General features: G+C 45.2%; 1 protein-coding gene across 1 annotated transcript; it reads left to right on the forward strand.

Annotated features, from left to right (window-relative positions):
* Window positions 1–2,505: 2,505 nt before the first annotated feature.
* On the forward strand, window positions 2,506–23,280 carry LOC149458598 (mitochondrial mRNA pseudouridine synthase Rpusd3-like). Its single transcript, XM_089682076.1, has 9 exons — window positions 2,506–2,688; window positions 4,594–4,754; window positions 6,892–6,936; window positions 9,387–9,483; window positions 10,495–10,602; window positions 12,808–12,892; window positions 14,154–14,280; window positions 16,160–16,299; window positions 19,782–23,280. The coding sequence occupies exons 1-9, from the start codon at window positions 2,585–2,587 to the stop codon at window positions 19,974–19,976; spliced, it is 1,062 nt and encodes a 353-aa protein (XP_089538202.1). The 5' UTR covers window positions 2,506–2,584; the 3' UTR covers window positions 19,977–23,280.
* The last annotated feature ends 22 nt before the right edge of the window (window positions 23,281–23,302 follow it).

Below are 23,302 nucleotides of genomic sequence, written 5' to 3' on the forward strand. Positions count from 1 at the left end.
AGTGCTCCCTTTACTCTCCTTCAGCAACTGTGAATTGGCTGAATGTTTGTAAACACTAGCAGTATTTACACCTGTGATGACTTTGATTAGTTCACAGTGATCACAAGGTACTGAGCCACTCTGATTGGCTCTGTACATTGTGCATGTGATCTGAGCTGTTCAATGGCAGCCATTTATGGAAGCGCTGGCCACCCATGTGTGTTTTTTGAAGAGCCATTTTTTCCGGCCCATTAGAAAATAGCGTCCATCTCCCCACCATTTTTTTTTTTTACAATACGGCAGGGTATTGAGCCGATTAAAGTGACCTGTCACCACAGGTTAGCTTGCAAAAAATTTAACAGCACTGTAATAGGACAGGCACTATACTTACCTTTGCAGTGTCCTGTATATTGAAACGCACTTCTGGGTGTTTGCCAAAATACAGACCACAGTGTTTCTGTAAACATTTACACAGGAAACGTGACCTCCACTTCCTTGAGTTGTGTCTATTGGTTGTTTTTTATATTAAGCACTTTTCCGCCACCCTATAGTAGAAATACAGCTACAGGGCGGCAGGGCTGTGCAAAATCACGTATATATACATGATTTTGCACTTCCGGGTAGGGGGCACACGTGCATTGACAGCTGTTGATCATCGGGTCCCAGCCAGTGATTCCCTGGCGGGACCCAGCGATCGCTGAGGAACACTGACTGGGGAGAGACCTGTATGTAAACGCTAGAACTTTCACATAAACCAATTAATTTACACGTAATGGGATTTTTTTTCCAGCAAAGATATGGAGCAGAATACATTTTGGCCTAAATTTATGACAAAATTTGATTTTTAAATTTGTTTTTCTAGATATGTTTAACCGCCTCCCGCCTGCCATATAGTACAATGACGGGCGCAAGGCGGTTCTCTCGTTCTGGGAGGACGTCATATGACGTCCTCCCATTCTAACCGTGCATGTGCGGCTCTGGGAGCGCGCACCGCGGCGATCGGTGGTGCGCTGTGTCCCTCGGACACAGCGGATCACCGATCAATGGAAAGAGCCGAATATGTCGGCTTGGTCATGTGATCAGCTGTGTCCAATCACAGCTGATCGCATGTAAATAGGGAAATGCCGGTTATCGGCATTCCTCACGACCTGTCATGCTGACAGCTCCAGAGGAGAGCAGAGCCGGTAATCGGCATTCCTCGGAGGGGAGATGTGCACTGATCATCAAGGCACTGATGAGCAGTGTGCTCTGATGATCTGTGTAGCCCCAGCAGTGCCACCTGTCAGTGTCCATCAATGTCAGCTGTCAGTGCTCATCCATGCCACCTGCCAGTGCCCGTCAGTGCCACATCAATGCCACATATCAGTGCCCATCTGAGCTGCTTTTCAGTGTCACCCATCAGTGCGTCAGTGCCACCTATAAGTGCTGCCAATCAGTGCCACTTATCAGTGCCAGTCAGTGCCACCTAACAGTGCCAGTCAGTGCCGCCTATCAGTGCCAGTCAGTGCCGCCTATCAGTGCCATATATGAGTGCTGTCTTTCAGTGCCCATCAGTGATGCCTGTCAATGCCAATCAGTGCCACCTACCAGTGCCTCCTCATCAGTGCCCATCAGTGCCACCTATCAGTGCCCATCACTGCAGCCTCATTAGCGCACATTAGTAAAGGAGAAAAATCACTTATTTACAACATTTTATTACAAAAAATAAGAAAAAACTTTTTTTTTTTTAATTTTCAGTGGTTTTTGGTTTAAGAAAAAATAAAAACCCCAGAGGTGATTAAATGCCACCAAAATAAAGCTCTCTCTGTCACAAAAAAATGATAAAAATTTCATATGGGTACAGTGTTGCATGACCGCGCAATTGACATTCAAAGTGTGACAGCGCTGAAAGCTGAAAATTGGCCTGGGCAGGAAGGGGGTGTTAGTGCTAGTGGTTAATAACAAAAGTTAAAAATATTGCTTTTTTCTCAAAATTCTCAGTCTTTCTTTGTTTATAGCGCAAAAAAATAAAAAACACCGAGGAGATCAAATACCACCGAAAGAAAGCTCTATTTGTGGGAAAAAAAGGACGTAAATTTAGTTTGGGTACAGCGTTGCATGACCGCGCAATTGTCAGTTAAAGCAATGCAGCGCCGTAGCGCCGTATCGCAATAAATGGCCTGGTCAGGAAAGGGGGCAAATCATCTGGAGGGCAAGTGGGTAAAGTTCATTAAATAAAGAATAAAGGTGGAGTCCACTAAAAAGTTGGAGTGGAGGTCACGTTTCCTGTCCAGAGTGGAACTCCAGTCTGCAGCTACGCCCCTTTGAAAAATATACACAGGCAATATGTGACAGGAAACACGTGACCTCCACTTCCTTGCCTTGTGTCTATGAGTTGTTTGTTACATTAAAGTTCAATTAATTCAAAAAAAGTTGTAGCGGAGGACACGGGTTCTGTCGAGTGGAGCTCCACTCTGTAGACTTTGCCAGTGTTTTACATTAAAGTTCATTTAAAAAAAAAAAAGTGGAGGTCACGTGTTTCCTGTAGAAAACAGAGTTCTGTTCTGCAGCCATCCACCTCGGCATGGGTAGGGCTGTGCTGACATCTGATGGGTAGAGGGAGGTGATGGCTCTGCCCTGGAAGAGGACCTGTCTGCCTGTGTGTGGGCTGATCCGTCACATTACTGGCCTCCACATCCCCTCTGCAAGGAGGAGGCACTCAGTGCCCTGGTGAGTCCTTTATGTAGATAATTATGGGGACATGAGAGGACAGATGGAGTGCACCGCCTGTAACTCCTGCATGGATAGCAGGTGAAGCATGTGTCCTTCCACCCTAAACTGAGAGTTCAGAGTTTGGTAGACATTAGTGAGATCTCTACGTTGAGTTCCTGGGTCTGTACACTCGCTGTGCCCATTATGAGGGGTTCCCACCATCCCTGTGCTGAGTTCCTGGGTCTGTACACTCGCTGTGCCCATTATGAGGGGTTCCCACCATCCCTGTGCTGAGTTCCCAGGTCTGTACACCTGCTGTGCCCATTATGAGGGGTTCCCACCGTCTCTGTGCTGAGTTCTCGGGTCTGTACACCTGCTGTGCCCATTATGAGGGGTTCCAGGTTGGCGGGGACAAAGCTAGGCACTCTTAACAGGGAGATCTCAATGCAGGAGGTAAAAGGCTAGCCATGCACTGTGCAATCTGATTGTATGACCTCATTTAGGGCCATCATACAGGTTACAATGTGACTATACAGTCATTAGACTTCCCAACACCATGAATAATGTGCACTCACTGAATGAAACCAATCGCTTTGTATCCAGGCAGGCCATTGCACTACATAAGTGATGGCAGATGTAAAGGAGATTGTACAATTAGATTGTGCAGTGTATGGTCAGCTTCAGGAAAAAATTGGATGACTCTGAGCGCCAGGCTCCACCTACAACTGGAAAATCACATTAACGTGAACTGACCCTATTGGAAACTGGAAGTGTACAAGAAACTATAAATGGATGATTGTTCTGGAATCCCTGTCATGCCCTGGGGGTCTCATCGGGCCCTCCGACTCCATCACTCCATAGGACGTCTATAGGTCAGGTAGGTTCTATTGACACACCGATACACTTTTTTTTTTTTTTTATTGGTAGATACCGATACTTTGCGCTGCGATTTGCATCATAAATATAAATGGGCGCAAATCACACTGCAAAGAACCGCATGTGATTTGAACAGGAATGTGGTGCGATTCCTTGTCCAAACTGCATGCGGTTTCCCACACAGCCAGGCTTGTCATAGTTACTTTGAGGCTGAGTTCACATAGGAGGGGTGGGGGAAACCTCCCTGCACCGATCCCCGCTATCACTCAACGAAAAGCTGCTTCACAGGTCTGGGGATTTGCAATCCTTGGGGGTTTCTCTCCTCCCTTTGCAGGGATAACAGTACAGGCTAGACAGCTACTGATTGGTCAGCACTGTCCATGTGACAGTGCTGACCAATCAGTAGCCACCTAGCCCATACAGTCATCCCTGCAAGGAGAGGCGAGAAAGCCGCAGGGATTGCAAATCCCCAGACCTGTGAAGCGGCTTTTCGTTGCGTGACAACGGGGATGGGTGCAGGGAGGTTTCCCGCACCGCTCCTGACAGCAGGGATCGGCAATCTGGTACAGCGGGACCAGGGGGGGATGAGGCAGAGGTCCATTGGATGGCTGGAACTGTTGGAGGCTGGGGAGAGAGAGCCATGGGAGAGGCAGGAGAAGCCAAAGCCGCAGCCACTGATGTCAACAGTCAGATCAGGAGCTGGTGGAACCCGCCATGCAGGGAGGTTTCCCCCACCCCTCCTATGTGAACTCAGGCTCAAAGTTACGATAACAAGCTTGGCTTCACACAGGAGCAGTGGGGAAACCGCATGTGATTTGGACAGGAATCGCATTGCATTCCTGTTCAAATCACATATGGTTCTTTGCAGTGGGATTTGCGCTCAGTAATTTTGCGCCACAAAGTATTGGTGTCTGGTATTGGGAGCATTTTCACAAGTATAAGTTCTCTCCATTGGCACTGACACCTGTATCGGCACTGGTGCATCCCTGTTGGGTTCCAGGGTTACGTTGGGAAATATGTATCACGGTGTTGTTTCCCTTGCGGTAGGTACCAGGAGATTCTGAAAACACAGGATAAAACAAAGAAGGTTAAGAAGGAAGACCGAGACCGGCAAAGCATCCTGAGGAACCCGGGGGTCGTCACCGTCAGTAGACTCAGCAAGGAGGAGCTGTGCCAGCATCTGGCTCAGAATGTTGTCTACAAGGAAGGTAAACCAAACCACAAAGAACGGCGCTCTACCGGACCTGGGAGCACCCACTGACATCCATGTGCAGGCTGCTGGATTCCTTCGAAGTCTTCAGTGCAGGGCTGCCCTGTCCTCTTCCTGCTGCTGAACTTCCAGCACTGTGGGAGGATAACCGCTTTAAAGCGGAGCTCCACCCAAAAGGGGAAGTTCCGCTTTAAGGACTGCTCCCCCGCTCCCCATTAAGGATTGGCACCTTTGGGGGGCAGGGGGGGAGCGGGTACCCGAATTTGACAGGTACCTGCTCCCATTTCCGGTCCAATCACCAGTTTTTGTAGCTGCAACCACACAATCTTTTTCCAGAGCAGCCTGTTTTTCTTTTGAGGTTTCCTGTGGGTTTTTCTTTGTATCCCGAAGAATTCTTCTGGCAGTTATGGCTGCAATCTTTCTTGGTCTACCTGACCTTGGCTTGGTATCAAGAGATTCTCGAACTTTCCCCTTCTTAATAGGTGATTTAACAGTACTGATTGGCATAGTCAAGGCTTTGGACATCTTTATATGTCTTTTTCCATCTTTATAAAGTTCCATTACCTTGTTACGCAGGACTTTTTACAGTTCTTTTCTGATCCTCATGGATCAGCCTAGTCAGTGCTTCCACATAAGAGCTAACAAACTCATTGACTATTTATACACTGACACTAATTGCAATTTGAAAAGCCACAAATGTGGGACATTAACTTCTAATAGGCATTTTAGCCCGTGTGTGTCACCTTGTGTGTCTGTACCAAGGCCAAACATTCCAGGGGAGGGAAACTTCTGATCCATTTGGGTGATTTCTGTTATCATTATGATTTAAAAAGGAGCCAAACAACTATGTGATAATAAATGGCGTCATATGATCATCATCCTTCAGTAAAAGGGCATTTTTGGCATGATCAGTCATATTTTCAATGTCAATGCCAAAATTTCACAATTTCTGCCAGGGTATGCAAACTTTTGAGCACAACTGTGTGTGTGTGTGTGTGTGTGTGTGTGTGTGTGTGTGTATATATATATATATATATATATATAATTTATTATAAATTTTTTTTTTTTTTTTTAAATGTCTGTCTTTTTTCGTTTATATAATCAAAAATCCCAGTGATGATCAAATACCACCAAAAGAAAGCCCTATTTGTGTGAACAAAAATGATATAAATTTTATCTGTGTACAGTGTTGCATGATGACACAATTGCCAGTTTAAATTAGCACAGTGCTGAATAGCAAAAAAAAAAAAAAAAATGACCCGGTCATGAAAGGGGTAAAATCTTCCGGTGCTCAAATGATTAACTAAACTTCGACTTTAGGACCGGTTCCCATGGTTCTGCATGTTTCCATGCAAAAAAAAAAAGTATGGCAGGTGCGACTTTTAACCCATTTACGCCGGCCGCACACAAATGTGCGGCCTCCCGGCGTCTGGGCCGAGACGCTGAGCGGCCGCACATTTGCGTTCATGTAAGAAAAATCATATGTGCTGAGAGCACGCGCCCTGCTCGCTCTCAGCACCCATGTCTGGTACTCACGGAAAGGTCCCGGTCTGCTCTTTCGATCAGAACCTTTCCTACTCATGTGACCACCGTGCCGACGCGTCACGGCAGTCACATGATCCCTAAAACACGCCCTGCCTCCCGGCGTCTGAAACTCTTAAAGGGCCAGGAGGCTCCGGCGGGAAGGGGTTAAGATCGCTTCGCACCAAATCACTGTGGTACCATGTGTTTTGGTGGCTGTGAATACACCCACGTTTCCAAGATGCACGGGGGCACCATTAAGAATTAGTGGCACCCGCAAATCTGTAGCCAGCAGCACGCCCCTGTGCAGTGTGGGAAAACACGCACTTCCACGTATGTTCCCACGCCGTGATTGGTGTGATCCAGCAGCCCTTAATGTTCTCCTATTTAGATCTAGAATAAAGATGTAGAATGATTAGGAGAGTATTAATAAAGAGTAATCGGGGAGGTAACCCTCCGACCCCCCCTGCTATTTTTACAATTGGCATCTTGTGTGTTACTCCTTGGGGCACCTTCTTGAAAGTCCAGGTGTTGAGTTTCTCTCTTTTGAATGTTTTAGATCTAGAATACCTTTTTTATTTTACTGACTACAGCATTGTTCTGTTTTTTTTTAGGTCCGATCCTTGCCATTAACAAACCACAAGGACTGTCGATCACAGGTACACACCCATTGTATACAACAGTAATGACAGCCTGTCCCCACTCCACATTGATGTAAGCCAGAGATCGGATCATGAACCTTGAAAGCTGAACTCCAGGATTAGCAAATATGGTCTAAATACATTCACCCTGTGCATTCTTCCTGGAATCTTGCTGTGCTTTGTTGTATTTTTTTTCACATCTCTGCAGTATTCCAGAGTGAAACTTTGGCTTCCTGTAATAAAGACCAGTCACTGCTGCTCTCTCTCCTTGTGCAGGGTGACTGGTCTCGTCTCTGCCCCCAACTGTTTTCTGCAGGCAGCCTGTAGTGGGTGGGGCTTGTTGGGTCCCTCCCACAGCTCTGCTCTCTGCACAGCACACTGATGATGTCACCACTACGTTTCCACAGTAATATCCCGGTTTTTAAAGGCGTTTGGTGCACACAAATGGATTTTTATTCAATTTGGCTATTGAGGAATATATTAAATTTTTTTATTTTTTTTTTGCTGCCAACTTTAAGGCTTCGTTCACGCCTGGGAGTTTTTGCAATTTCAAAGCGCCCTGCTAAAATGACAGATCGCACAACACAAATTTCAGATGCCATTCATTTTAAAGGCACCTAAAAACGCAGTGGGGTTCTGCGACGATTGTCATGCAATAAATCGTGCTGCAATTGCATCACGTGAAGCTCGTTGCCCAAAAAGGAGCTTCTTTTGGGCGACAAGCTTCGCACGATGCGGTTTGCTGTGATTGTAGCGCAAATTTTTGCTCTACGTTTATGGCAGAACCGCACCACGCTTTAGGGTGCCATTAAAATGAATGGCATCTAAAAGATCGCATCACAAAGAAAGATCGCATCACAAAGTGAAGTGCAACGTTTCGGAGCCTCACAGGACCCCTTCATCAGGCATTTGAAGGGGTGACGAAGGGGTCCTGAACGACTCCGAAATGCTGCACTTTTCTTTGCGATGTGATCTTTTTGGAATGAAAACCTTTTTGGACCATATCGAGATCCGTGCTGTGCTGACGAATATGTACGTTTAACACAACAAACACTTTACTCCTGCGCTAGGAAAGGACTCAGTAGACCCAATAGGAATGTTCTGGAATTTTCTGGAATATGCACTGCTTGCTGCCCTCAACAGACCGGGGTGGTCCGAATACACTGGATACAAATGGAGAAACAGAAAAAGAACGCACCGACCTAGTGCATTATCGTTTAAAATAATTTATTGAAGAAACAAAATAGGTATCATACTCACAATAGACATAATAACACAGGCATGTCAAACTGAACAAGATGTATGATCCAAACAACATCTGAGTCCATACGATGGAACCCTGGATGACCAACTGGCTAACGCGTTTCGAGGACGCAACCTCTTCCTCAGAGCCAACCTTTGTGAGTATGATACCTATTTTTGTTTCTTTAATAAATTATTTTAAACAATAATGCACTGAATATGTACGTTTTTCCTATGGTGTTTCCAGTCCCAGCTGGCAGTCAGTACAGCGCCCTCTATTGATGAGCCGTACTGCCAGGAATGTGTGCGAAGGGAATATAGTTATTGTCAGTATAGCAGAGCGCTATGAAAATCATGGGCAGAATCACGCTGATTCTGCCCGCGACTCAAAACTCCCAGTGTGAACGGAGCTTAAAGTGTAAGTTCAACCTTTAAGAGACAATGAAAAGGTGAACTTACACCGTACAGCCTCCCCACCTTCCCCCTGGTCCCCTCTGTACTTACCTCTTTGTGTGATGAGCCGTCAGTGCCCAGGCAGCCAGTATAGCAGTCTGGTGATTTGAAATCTCTGCTCTTCTCTGTGCATCACTTCCAGGATGGATCAGAATGGTTCTGATTGGTCAGCACCAGCACAAATCATCCATCCCGGAAGCCCTGCAGAGAGAAGAGGGAGAATCTCTGGAACACTACACCGCCTGTGTGTGTACTGACAGCTCATCAGTACAACGGGGAACGGGAGGTAGGCAGGGTGTTCGGTCACCTTTTTTTTCTTTTTTTTTTTTTTTCTTTCTGAGAAGTTGAACTAAACCTTTAAAGTATCTAAAGCCAATTGTTTGTTTTTTTTTCTTTTTTTTTTTTCTTTTTTTTAGATGGAGTGCAGAATACTGGGGAGATTCACCCTCTCTATTTGTCCTGATGACCATCCACACTTGGACAGAAAGTAATGGGAAATTTTTACAGCTGTCACCAAAACAGGAATAGTGAAGACCTCTTCCAATGGGGACACCAGGTGATTTCCTCTTACTTCCTTTGTCTCCTCGGGACAGGAAGTGAAGAGAAATCTCCCCAAAGGGACATGTGTGTGATGTCAGCTGTCATCCAGCATGTAGCAATATATTAGATTGGGGTTAGAGCAGTGTCTGTATTAGCCAATCAGATCCTTCCCTGTATGGCGGTGGTGTCATCTATTCTCATTTCCTGTTAACAATGTTTCCTTTTATCTGTAGGAACTTCAGAGGAGATCTCTCTGGTGTCTCTACTACCGGATCTACAGCAGTTGTTGGAGGTCGAACCTGAACTGCATGTTGTGAAAGCAGCACCTAAGTACATATGTGATATTATTATTATTTATTTTCTGTGTATGGTAGTCACATTCTTACAGCCTCCAGCCAGAACTCCGGCTTTCCATTCAGTCTTGCACAGTTGTATACAGGGCCGGGACAAGGGGTGGGCAGGAGGGGCAGCTGCCCTGGGCACTGTGGTCATGCATAGCTAGTAAGCATGCAAATTAGTGCTCAGTTTTTGTTTTTGTTTTTTTGTTTGTTTTTTTACTTTTTTTTGGGGGGGGGGATTTTTGCTGACACATAATGGTTATACATCTTGGGGGGCGGGGGGACAGTTTGGCATGTTTCTCCTAGGCCACGGGTGTCAAACTGGTGGCCCTCCAGCTGTTGCCAAACTACAAGTCCCAGGAGGCATTGCAATATTGACAATTACAAGAATAACTCCCAAAGGCAGAGGCATGGTGGGACTTGTAGTTTCTCAACAGCTGGAGGGCTGCCAGTTTGACACCCCTGCCCTAGGCTCCAGATTACGTCCTCGCCTGGACTGAAATTGCTTCCTCTGATTTCACTGCACACTGTGAGCTTCTCACGATGTGCATTAGAAGCTGCAGCAGTTCAAATAGAGCCTGCCTCATTTTCTGAGTGGAGGACATCCAGCATCATCTAGCACTTTTCTCCCTGGCCCACCTTTTCAATCTCTGGAATTCAGTTTTTACAATCATGGAGCCTCAGCATTACATGTAGGCATTACCTAGGACGATCTGCATGCAAACACAGCCCACCTAGCAACACCCATCAAGGTATTTTGATATTTGCATAACTCCTCCCAAGAGCTTCCTTCAAATTTTCTCATCAGTAATGTCACAAACGAACATCGACTTGACTCCACTAACCATTAGAAAATGAAACAAATGTGCCAAAGAAATAACATTTTCAAAAGGCATTCTAGTGATGTATGGCCATCTTTATGTCCCACCCCACCAGACATGTAACCCATATGAGTGCACTTCTGTAGGATGGCTGTCATCTGTTCTCCTTGTCTCTCCTGTAGGGAGAGCTCCGGGCTCGTCCTCCTCTCCACCTGCCATGTGACAACCAAGCACTTTGAAGATTTTTATTCTCGGTGTCGGAAAGCAAAGAAACCGTTTACAACGTTCTGGTGAGTTTGTGTCTTCAAGTCCTGTAAGTTATACCCAAGATGTGTGAGCATTATGTACGATGCCAAAAGAATCCAAGTGAGCCTGTATAGGGCAAAGCAACAACTGAACTCGGGCATAAGTAAATATTGCCTAAATACATTCGTCATGTTTATTTTTTCTTGTATTTTGGTGCGCTTTGTGCATTTCTTCAAGATCTGTGCAGTATTCCAGTGTGAAATGTTGGCTTCCTGTAATAAAGACCGGTCACTGCTGCTCTCTCCTTGTGCAGGGTGACTGGTCTTGTCTCCGCCTCCTCCTGTAGTTTATTGCAGGCAGCCTGTAATGGGTGGAGCTTGCTGGACCTTTCCCACATCTCTGCTCTATGCATAGGATTTGTACAGCACAGTGATGTCACTGCTGCTTTTACAAAGTAATATCTGGCATTTAGTACACATAGTGGTTTTATATAGTCGATTGCTACTGAGGAATATATTTGAATGAAGGTTTTTGTGCCAGTCTACTCAGCATCTTGTACTGCCGTTCTGTGAAGAAACATAAATAACACATACGTCTTAGATAGTAGAGTACTAGGCAGGGGCGGACTGACAACTCATGGGGCCCCTGTGTCCTTGCCCAAACTGAAAAAAGACTATGACAAAGGTACCAGGGGCATCTCATGGGGCCCCCTACTGACCCCGGGCCCTTGGGCAGTGCCCGAGGTTCAAATGGTCAGTCCGCCCCTGCTCCCAGGATCAGGCCCTCCTAACCCTCTTGTATTGAACTGTATTGTCTCCCGTTATATTGTAAAGCGCTGAGCAAACTGATGGCGCTATATAAATCCTGTATTATAATAATAAAACTTCCAAATACAGGGAGCATGTGACCTGCAGCAATGGTGATTGGTCGCACAGCCACCAATGATGTCACATGGAGGCAGACAGAGTCCTAAGCCCTGTGTAAGCTCTAGACTCAAACACAGGGCTTCATTTCTTTGTTTCTGGCAGCCAAATAGAACAGTTGAGGGGGCAGGTAGATGAAGCTGTTGCTTTGCTTTGCAAGGGATCTCTTTAAGGTTTTAGATTTTTTTTTATTTTTTTTTGGTTCCTCAAAGTTAGCAGACGCATTGTCAGCATGCTGTGTACTCTTGTTAGCCCGGATTCTGTTGAAGACAGCAATACACATGTGCTGAAAGTTGACCGGTTCCTGCTGAACTGGCCAACTTTTGGTACATGTGTACTGGGCTTTAGTTGGCCATTAGGCTGCTTATCTGATAGAACTGTTAGACAACCCAATGACCATCTGAAGGAGTGAACACAGCAGGCTGACAACGCTGCTGTTAATGGCAAGGGTGAGCCTTAAGGTGGGAATACACGATTAGAAAATCAACTGATCGGTCATCCGACGACCAAGAGGCGTTCGTTCGCTGGTCGAAATCGTGGGCCACATTAACCAATCTAAAAAAAATTGTTGGGCAATACGTAGTGTTGACGTCTTCCGTACAAGTGAAAGTGATGCGGTGTGCGTGTGACCTTGTAGCCACGCCCTTCCGGACAGAACGAGCGATATACACGATTACCAGCAATGAGTATAATATCGTTTATTACATGACTTATATACATAAATAGTGATACATAAAATATAATCTGCAGAATTCTGGTTTCATCATCTCATTAGCACAATCTACTTTTAACATTTGGATTTTTCCTTCATGTTTACGAAGATTCCTTGGATATAAACATCCGGGTTATCTTCTGTTTCCGCTCATGCGTGATAGCGCTTGATTGATTTTTTTTGTACGACTGTCATACCACCGCATAGAAAATCGATCGTTCGTATGCAAAACGACAATTTTTCGTTCACAATATCGTTATCGTTTAACACATCCTACTCATTATATATTTCAGGTACTTATAGAGCGCCATCAATTTATGCAGCAATATATATATATATATGTATATATATTTTTGTACATTCACATCAGTCCCTAACCCTCAAGGGGTGTACAATCTAAGGTTCCTAACTTACATTCATACATACACATACTAGGGCCAATTTAGACAGGAGCCAATTAACCTACCAGCATGTCTTTGGAGTTTGGGAGGAAACCAGAGTACCTGGAGGAAACCCACGCAGGCACAGGGAGAACATGCATACTCCATGTAATTAGTGTCGTGGCTGGGATTTGAATAAAGACTTCTTATAAATAATGGCCACTTATTTTTCAGTGTTATCACTTTAGGAGTGCCAGACCCAGCGGAAGGGGATGTAAAAGTATCTCTGAAGGAGGAAAGTATTAAAGATCTAAGGCTGGTAAGTTGATTTGATGTCTCATTGGATTTGAGCAGCTTGTGGCCCTTCGGGGATTGAAGCTGAACTCCAGCCTTCCCTTCAGTCTTGTTGTTGTACAGCTCCTCTCCTGTACTGTAATTGCTTACTCTGATTTCACTGCACACTGTGAGCTTCTCCCAGTGGCGTCCCGAGGCAGGTGCGGGGGGTGCGGTTCGCACCGGGTGACACCGACCGCAAGGGGTGACACTGGACCCGCTCCACAAAAAGGTAAGTTGTAAAGCAAGCCGACGATTGTCAGCTTTCTTTACAACTTACCTTTTCTTGGAGCGGGTCCGGTCTCGCCCCGTATAGGTTGCATGCGGACGATCCTGCGGGGTGACACCAGTGTATCGGCAAGATGTGTCTCCCATGTAGATATGTCCCCCTAAAGCAACTGCACATGTCCTGGTTTCAGGCACGATCAATCGATCTATTGATCGTGCCTGAAACCAGGACATGCGCAGTTGTCCCGGACCCGCTCCAAGAAAAGATAAGTTGTAAAGAAAGCTGACGATCCCCGCAGGATGGATTGGATCTGCGGATTGAGCATAATGGATTGTAGTCTGATCCATTATGCTCAATCTGCAGATCCGATCTATTCTGCGGGGATCGTCGGAGGGGGTGTCACCAAGTGTGATCGCACCTAGGGACGCCTCTGGCTTCTCCCATTGTTCGTTAGAAGCAGGTCACATGGGGCCTGTCTCGTTTTCTGGCTGGAGGACATTCAGCACCCTTTAGGCCTTTCCTCCCCAGCCTGAATGTCCCTGGCCCAACCCTTTCATTCATTGGATTTCAGTTTTTTCCAATCATGCAGGCTCAGGAACACTTGGGGGTGTTACCTAGGGGGGGGGTCTGCATACAAATAAAGCCTGACTCAGAATGCCCACTGCTCCCAATAATTAAGACGCTTTAATATTTGCATAACTCCTCCCAAGAACCAGCTCATTGTTTTCTTAGGGACTGAGGGCTCTTGAGAGGAGTACTGAAGCAGGGGGCTGTGGTGTATTCAGGGAACTACTGTATGTACAGCACCTTGTTGGCCCCTCACAATAGCTATGACCTGCCTGCACTGCATAGAGAAGCACAGACACCCAGTGATAATGTCACTGGGTCTAAAATAAGGTATGCAATGAAAAGATTTTATTTACAAATGTCATTAACATGTTGCTGGGGGAAGGAGGTATGAAATAAGCAGATGTGTTGAAATATTTTTCTGTGTAGATGCAGTTTGATTTTTGTACAGGTCATTCCAGTGACTGATCCATCCAGAGGGAGCCTGGAGAGGAGAGAGTTGAAGGAGACCTGTACATTCTATAAGGTTCTGGACTCTGTGGATGGTTGTTCTTTGTTACAGCTGCAGCCCATGAAAGGTACATCAGAAATGCTCTGTAGGCTCAATGATAGTCAGTGGTGAGACGTTTGCATGTCCTAGAACCCCTGTACTGCTCTATGTAACAAGGCCAGAGGGCAAAGGCAGCGCACCTGTGGTTGAAGGCCATGTACAGTATATTTTCAATGAGTGCGTAGTGCTCTAACCTCTTGGTGCTGGCGCCTCCCGGCCCTTTATAAGGGTTTCAGAAGCTGGGAGGGGTTTTAGGATCATGTGACTGCCGTGACACGCAGTCACATGATCGGGAAAGGTCTCGATCAAAAGTGGAGATCGGGACCTTTCCGTGAGTACCAGACATGTGTCCTGGGAGCGCGCAGGGCGTGCACTCTCAGCACATATGTTCTTTTTTAATAGAACGCAAATGTGCAGCCGCTCAGCGTCTAGGCCCAGACGCCGGGAGGCCGCACTTTTGCGTTCGGCCGGCGTGAAGAGGTTAAATGTCAATCCAATTGCTAAAATCACATACAAGCTTTTCATATCTGCAACTTTCATTCTAATCATTCCTGCTGATCCTGCCATGAATGTACAGTACTTGTGCAGGCACTTCCTGTTAGAGGGCGACAACGCTCTGTCTTTGTCTACCAGTTGTGCTCCTGTGTTGTCACACTGTAACACGACCTCTTACAGAGATTACAAGTGGCTGTTTGAACCCACATCACACAGGCATGGTCTACTGCTGTCATCGGGAAACCCACCCTGAGAAATGTCATGCAGCCATCACTGGAGTGCATGTAGACAGGAAGAAGCTGCAGGAGATCAGAAGTAACAAAGGATACATAAAGATTGTTTTATCCAGTTTACTACCGTTTACAAAAAAATAATAAATGCACATTATTTAGCAGGTAAAAGATGTGCATTTCATTTTTCTTTTTTTGTTTATCCCCCCCCCCCCCCCTCCAATGTGTTGAACATTATCTACAGCAGCGGTGTCCAATATTTCTAAATAAAGGGCAAGATTACTGTCCTTCAGACTTTAGGGGGGCTAGACTGTAGCCGGTAATAGTGGTCCTTCATTGGTGTCAGTTGAAGCAATAGTGCCTCATTATTCGTGAGAGAAATAGTGCCCCATCGGAGGTATCAGTGAGAGGAATGGTGCCCCATCATTATTATTGGGGGAGGAATAGTGCTCCATCGTTATTACTGGGGGAGGAATAGTGCCCCATCATTGGTGTCAATGGGAGGAATAGTGTCCATCTTTGGTGTCGGCAGGAGGAGCAGTGCCCCATCATTGGTATCAGTGGGAGGAATAGTGCCCCATCATTGGTGTCAGCGGGAGGAATAGTGCCCCATCATTGGTGTCAATGGGAGGAATAGTGTCCATCTTTGGTGTCGGCAGGAGGAGCAGTGCCCCGTCATTGGTGTCAGCGGGAGGAGCAGTGCCCCGTCATTGGTGTCAGCGGGAGGAGCAGTGCCCCGTCATTGGTGTCAGCGGGAGGAGCAGTGCCCCGTCATTGGTGTCAGCGGGAGGAGCAGTGCCCCGTCATTGGTGTCAGCGGGAGGAGCAGTGCCCCGTCATTGGTGTCAGCGGGAGGAGCAGTGCCCCGTCATTGGTGTCAGCGGGAGGAGCAGTGCCCCGTCCTTGTTAGTGAGAGGAATAGTGTCCCATCATTGGTGTCAGTGGGGAGAATGTGGGTGTCCCGTTGTCTGTCAGGAATTACAGTATCCCCCACTGTTCCTGACAGTGGGGGAAATAGTGTCCCAAGGGCTGGATAAAGCCAAGAAAAAGGCCACATCTGGCCCCCGGGCCGCAGTTGGGAAACCACTGTCTTACAGTCACGTAAAAATGGAATAGCTCCTTTTGGGGAGGATTATTTGCATTTATCATTATTTTATATTTTTTTACTACTTTTTATTTTCAGTCTTTAAAGACCAGCTGCTGGTTCAATGCACCCTGAAGTTTTGTCCAGTACTTGGCGATCACACGTACAGCATGCGGGTAGCAAAGATTTTGGGAAAGGACATCTACATCCCCTTTGATGTGGCTCTTCCACAAACTCAGGTAGATGCTTGGCTGATTTTCTTAAAGAGTACCTGGCACATTTCCAGTATAAATAATGTTCTAGAGCCAGTATACAAAATGTTACAATGTGAAGCGTTGCTGCTCTTTGCCGAAATGTGAACTCCAGGCAGATACAGTATAAGACACAATTGAATGCAGCTCTGTTATCATTCCGTGTATTTTGTAACCCCTTCCAGCCCAGCCCAGGGTCTCTGTATCAGGGTCTTTATGCCTGGTGGGTGGGAAAGACCAGCCGATCGTGTGACCATTGCAATTGCCTATCAGTGGTTGTGTGATTGTGAGCCAGTCCTGCCAGCTTCCAATCATTAAGGGCTCATGTACACTGCAGCTGATAAACTGACTCAGGAGCCATTCAGCATTTTTTTCAGCAGCCCATGAACTCTCCTTCATGTTTTCCTATGTGTCCATGTACACAGAGTCGTTTACAGGCAGTTGAGTTTCCAGTTGTTTTTTTGAACGCGGCAAACTGGAGTAGATTTTACCAGCGTTTCAAACGCTTGTAAACGCGGTTAACTGCGTTTATAAGCATTTGCGTTTAGAAGCATTTTTTTTAACTGTTCCATGTCCAGATGCTGTCCAGAGCCTTTTTTCATCATCAGAAATGCATGCAAAGCGTTTTCCATGTATTCAAATGGACCCGGCACACCAGCGCAGTCAGTTCCAGGTTTCGCGTGAAGGAAACAATGGTAGAACGCACCTCATTATGCTCATGATGGGATCCATAGTGAATACAACCAGAAAAGACAGGTCATCTCAACAAATACTGCTCTCTCTGCTTCTGCTCTCTATTCTTCTCAAAATGTCTGAAATAGTTAATTTTTTACTATTTTTCAGTGCATTCTGGGCGTTTGGGAAGGTCTCCTGAGGTTATCTTTTAAAAATGCTTCTAAACACAAACGTGCATAAATGCGGTATGCAAATGCAGCTAAACTGACGTTTTTTTAACCTACGTTTTCCAGCAGTCAGTTTCCATCGTTCAGAAGAGTTTTCCAAACACCCTGTGTACATGAGCCCTTATAGAGACCAAAGGCTATCTTTGATAGCTTGGTCACTGTGCTGGGTATACGAAGTGAGCACGCCTTCAATTCATAAAGCTCTGCCTCCCACGGACGCATATATGAGATGCGTGGGTTCTAAAGCCCACTCATTTTGCATTACGTGAACGGTAAGAGGTTAATGTAAGCCGTGTAAGTGCCTGAATGTGACTCAGTGTTCCCCGAACAGCAGAGCTCAGACTGGGAGTAAGAGAAACAGCATAAAGATGGCAGTAATGTTTGCTGCATTTCCTTTTGCTGTGGCGTATCCCGATAGGAGGAGAGAGTGAAGTGCCAGAGTTCAGCCTATCAAACCTACTGCTTTTCTATTCACTTTTCAGTCACAGGGGGTGTAGGGGAATAAGGTCTGTAAGTGTTAACTACTGCAATAAAAAAAACAAAAAACAAGGGCAAACGTGAAATTCTGTTTGAAACTGGACAAATCTGCTACAGAGACATTTGACATGATTCAGAAAGTTTATGGCGATGCTGCAATGAGTTGTTTGAAGTGTTTCGAGTAGCACACGAGAGCAGAGCAGAAGAACATCACTGGAAGACGAGGAGAGATCAGGAAGACCTTCAACAAGCTCAACCCTCGAAAATGTCGAAACCAATCGGCAATTTGTGCATGATGATCATTGGAGAACAATCCACAACATTGCTGCCATTGTCGGTATATCCTACGGCAGTGTTTCTCAACCTTTTTTTCAGTTTAGGCACCCTTAAAAATGACGGACAGTCCCGCGGCACCCTTAAAAATGACGGACAGTCCCGCGGCACCCTTAAAAATGACGGACAGTCCCGCGGCACCCTTAAAAATGACGGACAGTCCCGCGGCACCCTTAAAAATGACGGACAGTCCCGCGGCACCCTTAAAAATGACGGACAGTCCCGCGGCACCCTTAAAAATGACGGACAGTCCCGCGGCACCCTTAAAAATGACGGACAGTCCCGCGGCACCCTTAAAAATGACGGACAGTCCCGCGGCACCCTTAAAAATGGACAGTTCCGAGGCACCCTTTTAAAATGATGGACAGTCTTGAGGCACCCCATTCTAAAAGTGAAAAGTTTTATATAACGCAGCAACATCCACACATGTAGGACACCCAACATTAGAGGGGATTCATTCTTCCAAAGCAAATACACTTTTGCACACTGGTACTGACTAGTATTCCCATGTTTCTCCTCTCCCTCAGTTTTTCTCCATCACTGAGCTAATATGACCCCAGCACTGATGGAGGTGGGCAGGGAAGGGTCAAACTAGGATGCTGTGCAGGCAGCTGACATCCTGCTTTTCAACTGATGGTTGTCAGGACGCCGGCACCTAAGAAGGTCATAATGTTGCACAATGAAAACCCTGTGGCTTTGTGTAACTAAAAGGCAAGCTTGTGTACAGGTTTTGGGCAATTTTTAGGCATTTGGCCAAGGCACCCCTGAAGAAACATCAAGGCAGTCCAGGCTATTCTTGTGTAATTTGAACATGTGGCATGTTGCTGCCAAGTTCGACCCCAGGCTGCAATGATCTCACTTCTGCACTCACCAGATCTGGCTCCTGCAGACTTCACCCTCTTCGTAAAGAAGAGATCCAAGAATAGCAGAAGGTGCTTGATGCGCTTTGAAAAGACCTCCAGGACACATTCCAGAAGTGACCGGAACGCTGGGAGCGCTGTATTGCTTTGCAAGGGGACTATGTTGAAGGTGGAAGTGTGTGAACGTAGACAAAGTACTTTCTTGTAAACAGTGGTAGTCCCCAAACCTTTTGATACCATCTCCTCTGTATTGTAGTTGTAGGTATATGCCTAGAGTTCTGTTTTGTTTAAAATGATGTTTATGACGAGACCTATAATAAAAAATAAACACAAGAAAATATATTTTTATTTAATAACATACTACGGCATTGAAGAGGAAAAAGTGATGATAATCATTTGGGCCCCGTTGGCATTCCAGACTCATTGGGAGACATAATTTCACTTCAGACAGCCAAAATGAAAGCTCAACTCTAGGCAAATGGTCACCCAGTCAGGGCAAAAGTAAACAAAACAACTCGGGCTGCAGGGGTGAGCCTGGGCTTTAAACTCAACCAAAATGTTTCTCTAGCTTTAGATGGCTTGAGGAAGAATTACATTTCTGTCAGGCTTTTATTTCTGCCTGTGAATCTGTTTGATAGACTTCCCCCTTAATTCCTGTTCTCCAAATAAAAGGGATTATCACCGTGACAGAAAGGCGCAGATAGTAAACCATTTCAGATGTTCTAACCCCTCTTCACTGCTTAAATTGTATTGTTGTTTGTGTCCCTAGTGGAGACATTTCCCATCTTAATAAATCATCTCAATAGGAAAACCTATCCATTGTATTTATCCAACACCAGAGAAGTTTACTGAACATTGTGGTAACAAATGGATTCATTTTTGTCTTGGTTTTCTCCAGCGGGTAGAAGAGAGGATTCTTCGTAAGATGCATTTTTCAAGCCAGCTGATGCATCGGATGCCTCTTCACCTCCACCTTCACCAACTGTTAATGCCAAAGGATCCTCGAGGGAGGTATCCTGCACATATCCAGGCTCCACCCCTGCCCTTCTTCCAGCGGACAATGGAACTCTTGGGACTTAGGATGCAAAATTAACCTGCTTGCATCAAGCATGGTTTCATCTGCACATGGATTTCAGGATTGTCTAAGCCATTTCCAACTGTATCATGATTTCACTGTGGACTTTTAACTGTAGCTCCCTGCAGAATATATTTTTTGGGACAATTTGAGTGATCCCAAAACACATACAATCAGTAGCCTCGTTTCTGGATTTACAAAATATGTTTTTTTTTTTTGTTTTGTTTTTTTTAACTGTAATGCAACTTAAAATGACAGTGTCACTTCATGCTCTTAATTATTATGACTTTGTATTTTTAACACATAAACACATTTGATGTTTTATCATTACCTTTTCTAATGTTGGCCTCCAAGCATAGGTTGATGTGACTGTGGGCAAAATAAAATAAAAAGATGTGCAATACCATATAGAAAAAGTAATAGAAGTACCACTCCTCCACTAAAAGTTCAGAATGGGATTTTATTTAAAAATCTTCATAGGAAAGTCAACGTGTTTCAGGTGCTGTAGGAGTCCCCCTTTGTCAGGGCTGAGAAGGACCTAAAATCTGAACCGTGGACCATGCAATAACAGAGGCATGGACAATATCCATCCCCTGTCTACATGTGTGATTTCACTGCAGAATGAACAGTGTTGTCACCTTTTTAACCACTTCTCGTCCAGCACATGTCCGTAAACGGCCGGGCGGGAGCAGTGCAGGAGCGGGTTGCCGTTCATAAATGGCGCCTGCATTTTGAGCCTGTGTGTGCTCCATGGGAGTGCGCAGTACCGCGATCCGGTGTCTGCTTTGTCCTCCGGACACAGCGGAACACCGATCGCTGTACGGGACCTCAGTGATCACATGAATAGTAGTAAGCAAGATGTCACTTCCTGACATCATTGCTAACTACTAGTGAAATCTGTGAATGATCACAGAGATCACACGCTACAAGGCTATTCACAACAGCCTTGTACCATGTGACAAGCTGTGACCAACTGCAGCTCTCGTAGTAGGAGAAATGATTGCTTTTACAGCCTTTATGGTGTATTAAAAAAAAATCTTCAGGCAGTATATTTAAAAAAAAAACTAATAATATTAAAAAATAAATTATACATAATTAAAATAAATGATAATTTTTGGTTATACAGTGAAGGAAATAGATATTTGATCCCCTGCTGATTTTGAATGTTTGTCCACTCACAAAGAAATGATCAGTCTAAAAATCAAATGGTGTATTGTAACACTGAGAGAGAGCATAGCAACAACAAATTCAGCAGAAATGCATGTCTAACAAATGATGCACTGATTTGCATGTTCACAAGGGAAATAAGTATTTGATCCCCTTCACAAAACATGACTTAGTACTTGGTGGCAAATACTTTGTTGGCAATTACAGAGGTCAGATGTTTCCTGTAGTTGGCCACCAGGTTTGCACACATCTCAGGAGGGATTTTGGCCCACTCCTCCTGGCAGATCCTCTCCAAGTCCTTAAGGTTTGGTGGCTGACTTTTGGCAACTCAAACTTTCAGCTCCCTCTACAGATTTTCAATCGGATTAAGGGGTGGAGAATGGCTAAACCACTCTTCTTGAGCCACTCCTTTGTTGCCTTGGCTGTGTGTTTTGGGTCATTGTCATGCTGGAACACCAATCCAAGACCCATTTTCAATGCCCTGGCTGAGGGAAGAAGGTTCTCACCCAAGATTTGATGGTACATTGCCCCGTCCATCGTCCCTTTGATGCAGTGCAGTTATCCTGTCCCCTTAGCAAAAAAACACCCCCAAAGCAGAATGTTTCCACCACCATGTTTGACAGTTGGGATGGTGTTCTTGGGGTCATAGGCAGCATTCCTCTTCCTCCAAACTTGTTGAGTTGATGCCAAAGAGCTCGATTTTGGTCTCATCTGACCACAAAAATTTCAACCAGTCCTCCTCTGCATCATTCAGATGTTTAGTGGCAAACTTCAGACATTTGCTTTCTTGAGCAGAGGGACCTTGTGGGCACTTCAGGATTTCAATCCTTGTCGGCATAGTGTGTTACCAATTGTTTTCTTGGTGGCTGAAGATCATTGACAAGATCCTCACATGTAGTTCTGGGATGATTCCTCACTGTTCTCATGATCATTGACACTCCACGAGGTGAGATCTTGCATGGTGCACCAGGCCTAGGGAGACTGACAGTTGTTTTGCGTTTTTTCTATTTCACGAATGATTACACCAACTGCTTAGCCATAGTTTGGTAGCCCAGTCCAGCCTTGTGTAGGTCTACAATCTTGTCCCTGACATCCTTTGACAGCTCTTTGATCTTTGCCATGGTGGAGAGTTTGGAATCTGATTGTTTGATTGCTCCTGTGGACAGGTGTCTTTTATACAGGTAATTAAATGAGATTAGCAGCACTCCCTTTAAGAGACTGCTTCTAATTTCAATTTGTTACCTGTATAAAAGACATCTGGTAGCCAGAAATCCTGCTGAACACATTTCCTTCACTGTATCTGGTTTATCCACTTGCCTACTGGGCACTTTTACCCCCTTCCTGTCCAGACCAATTTTCAGCTTTCAGTAGTCTTATACTTTGAATGACAATTGTGCGGTCATGCAACATTGTACCCAAACTAAACTTTTATCTTTTTTTTTAGATAAATAGAGCTTTCTTTTGGTGGTATTTAATCACCAGTGGGGTTTTTATTTTTTGCTAAACAAACCAAAAAAGACCAAACTTTTTTTAGTTTTTAGCTTTTTTAGTTCTGTTATAAAGTTTTTAAAAAAGTAATTTGTCTCCTTCACTGATTGGCACAGATAGGCTGCACTGATGAGGAGTCACTGATATGTGACACTGATGAGGCTGCACTGTTAGGTGGCACTGATTCAACTGATGGGCAAAATGAACAGCCTCTTTACCTTTAGTAAATCAACCCCATGATGTTTCCTGATCTGACTGTAACCAGCTGGATCAAGAATCCCGATCCAGGACTCTAAGGCCTGGTTCAAACAAGTGCAATGCGTTTTTGAGGAGATTGTGGCTAAATTGTTAGCACTTCCACCTGGCAGTACTAGGGTCATTGGTTCATATGCCAACCTCGGCACCACCTGCCTGGGGTTTGCATGTTCTCCTTGTGCCTGCGTGGATTTCTCCGGGTACTCCGGTTTCCTCCCACACTCCAAAGACATGCTGATAGGTTAATTGGCTCCTGTCTAAATTGTCGCTAGTATGTGTATGTATGAATGTGAGTTAGGGACCTTAGATTGTACACCCCTTGAGGGTTAGGGACTGATGTGAATGTACAATATATATGTAAAGCGCTGCGTAAGTTGACAGTGTACCTGTAATAAATAAATTTGAAGTGCGACTTGTGAGTGATTTTGACATGA

This window comes from Staurois parvus, unplaced genomic scaffold, assembly GCF_062004578.1.
Source record: "Staurois parvus isolate SC_StPar_1 unplaced genomic scaffold, SC_StPar_1.0 ptg000283l, whole genome shotgun sequence".
Taxonomy (NCBI): Eukaryota; Metazoa; Chordata; class Amphibia; order Anura; family Ranidae; genus Staurois; species Staurois parvus.

What these genes read in the sequence shown, in the direction of transcription:
- LOC149458598 (XM_089682076.1), top strand. Translation starts at nt 2,585, where the DNA reads ATGGCTCTGCCCTGGAAGAGGACCTGTCTGCCTGTGTGTGGGCTGATC. An exon ending in GTTGTGAAAGCAGCACCTAA is followed by an intron (nt 9,484 to 10,494) that starts GTACATATGTGA and finishes TCTCTCCTGTAG; the next exon opens with GGAGAGCTCCGGGCTCGTCC. An exon ending in AAACCGTTTACAACGTTCTG is followed by an intron (nt 10,603 to 12,807) that starts GTGAGTTTGTGT and finishes CTTATTTTTCAG; the next exon opens with TGTTATCACTTTAGGAGTGC.